General features: G+C 38.0%; 1 protein-coding gene across 6 annotated transcripts in view; it reads left to right on the top strand.

Annotated features, from left to right (window-relative positions):
* LOC119782480 (rho GTPase-activating protein 44-like) overlaps positions 1-3,327 on the top strand; it is a 114,310-nt gene extending 110,983 nt beyond the window's left edge. For 3 of the 6 annotated variants that reach the window (XM_038283467.1, XM_038283468.1, XM_038283463.1), the window contains one exon: positions 423-3,327. In XM_038283467.1, the coding sequence (XP_038139395.1) occupies positions 423-577 (155 nt within the window). In that variant the 3' untranslated portion in view covers positions 578-3,327. The remainder of the gene's footprint in view (positions 1-422) is intronic. The other 3 variants (XM_038283464.1, XM_038283466.1, XM_038283465.1) reach the window with 2 other exon arrangements.
* The last annotated feature ends 3,631 nt before the right edge of the window (positions 3,328-6,958 follow it).

Below are 6,958 nucleotides of genomic sequence, written 5' to 3' on the forward strand. Positions count from 1 at the left end.
TTTGAATCTACAAAGATCTTAGAGACACGCAAAGATCCCTGAGTTTATTTACCTTCAATACATGTATGTTCTTTTCAGTTTACCCACATTTCATTTTGAAGCCCTTATTTATTGGACTTATATAATATTTAAATTTTCTGAGATAAAAATGAGAATGCAGAAAGAAAAAAGATAATGATTTGTGTGGAGCATGTTGTAAATGCTAGGATATAACATTCAAACAGTGCATTCCTCCCAAGCTTCTTTTTTTTTACCTTTAGCCATTCATTCCACATCCCCTGTTTGGATCTCGGATGATTCTTTATTGTGTTCTGACATTGATCCAGGTGATCCATGTCCGTCTACATCTTTATGTTTCACTTTAGTAGACATTTTTAAGATATGTGTCTGCTCATCCCTGTCCTCTCTATCTGCTCTGCCAGATTCCCTCTGCAACTTGGACATCCCCATCATCAACATGGAGCTGGATAGCATCTTCGACCTGGCGCACATCTCCCCCTTTAGGAACTTGGCACTTTTCAAGTCGACCAAAAGCAGGACGGACTCTGAGGAGGAGTCCGAAAGCACAGTGCTATGACCCCTACAGTTTTCTCCTTACGCAACATCACCACCGCTGCACCGCAGATCCTACACTGGGTCTACAGCCTGGACAGCTGCTCTCCTGGTTTGACCTCATCTGCCCCCAATCCAGAAAAAACCGACATGTGAAAACAAGAGCCTCAGCACAAGCAGCTTTCCATTTCCACAATTTGCATTGTGCAGTTGCAGTTGGTGGATTGTTTTACCATTTTTTTATGTTTTCTATTTGTTTTGCCTTATTTGATTCACAGGCAATATTGCCTTTAACGCCGCAAAGGAGGCTGTCTGGATAGTGGATGAATGAGTCTCTCATTGCTGCTGCTGCTTTGAAATCAGTGAAGCTGAGAAGAAATGACATCACTGCATGTTTTAACCACCATGATTTCATTTTCCCCGTCACTCCTCAGGGGTGTCCGTCTGAAATGCCTAGCTGGTGTATGTGTTGGCCCCAGACTTGTGTCCAGCCTGAGCATTCACTGTGAGTGTGGTGCGTTTGTGTGTTTTGCTAGTGTGTGATGTGACATACGGTGTTGTACTAATGGTGTCTTGGAGCAAAAGCAGGAATGCATTATTTTTTACTTCTAGGGATTTACCCTTTGACATGATAACGAGGTTAAAAGCTTAAACTTGCTTTTCTTTAAAAAAAAATTACATCAGACACTGGATATTTATTGTTTCTACAGTATATTTTCAGATTGTTTGACATATTTACAACAGAAATCGAATTAGATCATATTTTGTACGAAGAGGAGAGTTATATAAAGATGCTTTTCACTTTTAATCAATGCAGGTAACTCTGAGACATGACATCCATACTGTAGTTTATGAAAGATTTAGCAGTTCAGAATTACAGCAAACAAAGCTGTGTGGGGCCTTTTTTAAATTTCATCATCGAGTTGCGGGAAGGTTGCTGAAAATTGGTATTAAACCACGTTGAAGCTGTTCAAGTGCTAGAGCAGGACTGGCCTCTTTACTGAGGAAGTAGGTCTACACTACGGAGCATCAGGTATTCTCTGACGTTAGGAAATGTGTATTTTAAAATAAGAAAGAGATTTTTCTATCTGAAAACTGTTGCATGTATATTCAGCTTCCTTGGTAAAATCCGTAGGAGTATCAGAATAAAAGGAATAATCAGAAATCCACATCTAATGTGGGGGGAGTCTATTTAAACCTGTCATGTAGAACTCTGACCTTTATGGAAGAGTGGCAGAAACAAAGACATGAGGAGTCCACTCTGCAGATGTTCAGCCAACATGTGGAAGAAAGGGCCATGGTCAGATAAGACCTTACACCATTTTAATGAGGGGGAAATTTCCTTAAATCGCCGCCCCCCCCAATTGTAGTAATAGCATCATGATATGGGTATACCATAGAGAAACGAAAGCTGCACAGATCAGGTGGAAATATAGGTGGAGTGCCTTCTAACACAAAACGAAGCCAGAGCTACAGCTACACGGTTTATATATGTCTGTTAGAATGGCCTAGTTAAAGTCCAGACCCTAAATCCAGTGGAGAATTTGTGCAAGACTTGAAAATTGATCTTCATAAATACTCTAAAAATGATACGACTGAGTTTAAAGCCTTTTTGCACATCAGAAGGCTGAACAATGTTTGTCTCATGTGCAGAGCTTTTAGAGAAAATGTTGTTCCATAAACTCAGTAAAGCTCAATACTGAGGCACAAATTAGATGTTTTTTAGATGTTTATGTGCTCTGATTGCTATTGTGAGTCAGTTTGTCAGAATTATATGTGCATCCTAATTATGCTCGCTCTGCAAGAGATGATCAGAATTTGCCACAATCAAGTGAGGTTTCTAACTGGTCAAGTACCTCAAGTAAAAGAAGGAGGATAGCATAACTGGCTAGATACAAACACAGTGTAGATTTATATCAGTCGAGCTACACCATCACATCACCTAAAACATCTCTGCAGTGAATGTTTTACCTCCGGGTGGAAGCAGCAGGTGCTGATCTACCAGCAGCTTAGTACTGAAGCCAGTTTGTGTTGCGTTGCGCTCCGGACTCCTTTCCAGAATGATCATTGGTTAAATGTGTCATATTATAACCCCTCTGAAACATCACCAGAACAAAAAAATGTGCTGTATTTTTATAAGTGGGTGCATTTTTTTTTCCATCACTGTGCCATTACATCTGCAGTTACAGTAAAGGAAACTCTGATGATGCTGATATTTTCACTTTTTACCGGTGATCCAGAGGCAAATGCAAAGATACCTGTACATTTGTTTATTTTGATGAGAGTATTTATAGATATATGTCTTGAGTACAGTTTACTTGGTGTGAGGAGCTGTGAAAATATGCGCCTCATGTGAATCTCGTCTGAGGATTTTAAAAAGGAAATCAGACACAGGGACAGTTTTTTTTTTTTTTCTTTTCTGCTGCCGCATTGAAACTTGAAAATCAGTCAAACTGATGTAACGAGGTTGGGGTTAGGATAAGAGCAGCGGTTTGCTACTTGCCTTTGCAGAGGGTTTTGTCAAGACCCATCCAACCTATTGGACCTTTAGCTTTTGTCCTGAGAACATCCTCTGTGCTGCTCTGCCATCTTCTCTCACAGTTTTGTAAAATCTTTAAGCATCTGTACATATTTGATCTGTATATACTGACAGCAGGAAGAGTCAAATATATCAGAATCTATTCAGATATAATGAAAACAAAACATACTGTACATATATAGTTTTAAGGTTGGTGGTTGTAGCACAATAATGTCACATTCACACGTCAGATAAAAGACTTAAAAAAACAACAGCTCCTCTTTCTTTTGTGAAAACAAAGCACTTGTCCAAAAATCCTGATTTCTCTCAGTCCCTCTTAGCTTTACAGACAACCCTGCATCTGTTTTTCTATCAAGCCAGACATATCCCTGCAGCTAAATGATAATTAACTCTTTTGGGCATAATTAGTCTTTTTTTTTATGACATCACTTTCTGAATGTGCTAACACCCATTATACACTATTTATCAGCAGAACCTGCAGCTGTGATGATTGGTCCTAGCATGTACTAGGATCAATGTCTGATTATGTAGAATTTCCTTTTGCATTTACATTTAACTGATAGTGGGAGTCCAGTTGCAAAAAATGAATTATGGTAATTTGATCTCCTTTAAAAAAATCAAGCAGTGACGAGCGACTGTAAAGTTCAACATGGGAATTGGCATTTTTGTAGAAACTAAATCATACTAAAAGGACTTATTTATTTCAGTAGTTATATTTAAAGTTCTGCAGAAAGAATGAGGTATTTATGACCTTTTCCTCTGTTTGTTTTTGTGGTTATGGGTTGCTGTTAGTGTAATATCAAAATTCTGTTTATCTATTAAGCTATTTTCCACTTTATCCGTTCTCTGATAAAGCAAAGAAGATAAGACAAAGAGTACGAGTACTATGGTGAGACCAATAAATTCAGGAGTAATAAGGTTGACGCAGTGTTAGCCATCGTCCTGGAAACATTACTGGTCACTCCAGCAGTCCATATCTTGGGAATCTCCTCCAAACCTTTCAGACTAAAACTGTGAAGCTGCAGAACATTTCTATACTACAAAATACTCCTGTATATACATTCTGCACTAAAAAAAATGTGTAATTATTGTCTGATGAAGTATTCTCATTTACTGAGGAGCTGGGTTATAAATTTAAATCAGCAATCAACCATACAAATTAGCCAGGGCAGATGTGTAAATCTATATATGTTACTCTTTTCCAACATAATTACTGAAATAAATAAACTTTTTGGTGATCATATTTATTGGAGTGAACCTGTGCAGGACATTAAAGTAATCACAGGCCAGGTTGCATGGTTTTCAAAGGTTTTTACAACCCCAGAGTTTGGTCTGCTGTTGTGTCACAGTCAGTCAGGTCCTATTCATGCAGATGAAGCCTGCATTAACAGTATTAATTAAGTATTTTGCATTAGGAAGAGAAGAAATGTAAGAACTCAAAGGTCTGTCCCTTCTTTGTGTCGATTCCTGTTTAGCAGTAATTCATGTTTTTTAATTTTAAAACATAATTTCCCCAGATAGTTTCCAGCACCGCTGCTTTTTTAGCACTGAAACATGAAGCCTTTTTCTACACAAACAGGCCGAATGTACCAACATTATTCACCTCAAAGGTTAGGATAGAGGCAGATGTGTTTAAGGCATCCATGTTGTTTCATGCATTTTAGACTGGATGGGTGAAACATGAGCAGTTTTGTGGGATTCAATTCAACATTGTCTTTTGTGCATTTCTGCAGCATGTATTTTCACCATGCCTAGGAAATATGTCTTATATTTGGTCCTATCTAAATGTGATTGTACTTATTTCTGTTTAGAGAAAAGATCTGGCCTTGCAGGACGTAAGCGTCTAAACCTCCCTTTCCCATTTTTTATAGCAAAAGTCCCATTGAGTTCTGTTTAATTATTCAAATGTTTACTCCTTCCCGTAACCTCATATGCTCCACCTTGTCGTGCAAAAGCAAAGCCGCTTAAAACAGATACCAACATCCTGAACAAGAACCCTGTTTTAGTAAACAACTGGACATTAATCCACTGGAATCGTATATCCTAGAATTCTCCAGTTTAGTGCGTAGTAACACTGTGGTGCATGCAGTCCTTGCAGCCAAAATGTTCACCGCTCTTCTTTTTGCCGTTTTGCAAAGGTTCAAGAAACAAGTTGGTGGGCCAAACTGAAAAAGGAAATAAACATTTGATTTAATCTTTGTGTTAAACTATAGTGATGCTGTTGATTCCAGTTTGGATTACATAGGAAATGACGTTTCTTTGAAAAACTTATTCTATCTCTTGGTCACTAAGTGGAATTCAGTGTAAGATGGGGGAAAAAAAAAAAGAATAATCTTCCGAATGTTGAAACTATTAAACATGTTTTTATTTTACCCTGTTGTCCTTTGTCTTTGTTGCAAACAGCTCTGGTGTTTTTGGCCCACTACCCTGTATACTCATCAAGTCAGTCCAATCTGAACATGATGAAGGAATGAAGTCTGGTGGGCTATTGTTTGGTTGGAAAGAAAATCTGCAGCCACACAGCCCTTTCAGGAACCAGTTTTACATCCCTGATCTATACCCTTAAATAGATCAGATACATCAGAACAGCAACTTTTGATGCTTTCTGGCCACATCCAGGGCCAAAAATAAATCTGCCAAAAGGGTCACACTGATCTGCACAAGTCTCCAATTCTTTCAGATTTTTCAGCTTCATGCATGGACTCAAATTTTTTGAGTTATCAAAGTATTTTTCCAACAGTTCGTGCCACATTTATAATGATTATAGACACCACATGTTACTGGAAGTTTTTATTCAAACTAAGAGTTGAATTTTACAATGTACATACATACTCCTAAAGACTTACAGCTGGGGCTGCAGTAAAAGTGATTATATGAAACAGCAGATGAATAAACTACATGCTGCATTCTTCTCATTTTCATTTCTATAGATGTTTCAAAATGTGTACTGTATACCTAAATGTTTTCAACCTTCAACTTCTTTGATTTGAACCAGAGGAGGTTCTAAATGCTGGATAAGCTCCAGCAACTGTGTCAGGACACTGCAAACCAAGCCATCTTCTTCTCCTCATCTTGTTCCAGCCTCTTCACCAGGTCCGAATGCAGCACCTGTAGGACACAAGTCGGCTTCAAAACTAAACACAGAACGGGTGACAAATAAAAGGGAAAACCTGACAGTATCAGAGCGATACTACATTTGTTGTCACATCCGTCTTCATCTAATGTTTGTGTTGGAAATAAAACAGCTCACCTTGTAGCTCCACTGTTTGAACTGCCTGGTTTCCATATCATTGTTCATGTAAACGATCTTAGCTTCCAGCGGGGACCTGATGAGACAGATTCTGTTCACATATTTACCTTTCACATTTTAGTTGCAAAGATTTTGCATACTGGGACCTGGAAGGGCAGCAGCTTGACAGTGGACCCTTAGCAAAAGGTAGTTTACTTGAAGTAAATTCTATTAAGAATACTTAAGTATACGTTTAGGAAGTATACCTGAACAAGTACTTTTAGTGTATTTGAAGTATTACTAAAGTAATACTTTATTGTGTACTAAAGTATACTTTAGTACACAATAAATTTAACAATACTATTGTTCAGTATATGAAATATAGTTTAGAATAAGTAAACTCTAAGTGCACTGCCTGATTTTAAGTATGAATAGCAAAAATACTTTTTGCTAAGGGGAAACAAGGACAGTTGCTGCTTAAACAAGCTTTCAAGCAGCTGTAATGAAACTGATGAACCACAAACTCAGAGCATTTTAAATATAACTGTTCTAACAGCTAAACTAAAAGGAAATCGATGCAGGCTGCTGAGTCACTTTCCATTTAGCTCCAGTATTGTTTGATAGTTTCTCAATTCTGC

This window comes from Cyprinodon tularosa, unplaced genomic scaffold (assembly GCF_016077235.1).
Source record: "Cyprinodon tularosa strain WSP-4 unplaced genomic scaffold, ASM1607723v1 ctg194, whole genome shotgun sequence".
Taxonomy (NCBI): domain Eukaryota; kingdom Metazoa; phylum Chordata; class Actinopteri; order Cyprinodontiformes; family Cyprinodontidae; genus Cyprinodon; species Cyprinodon tularosa.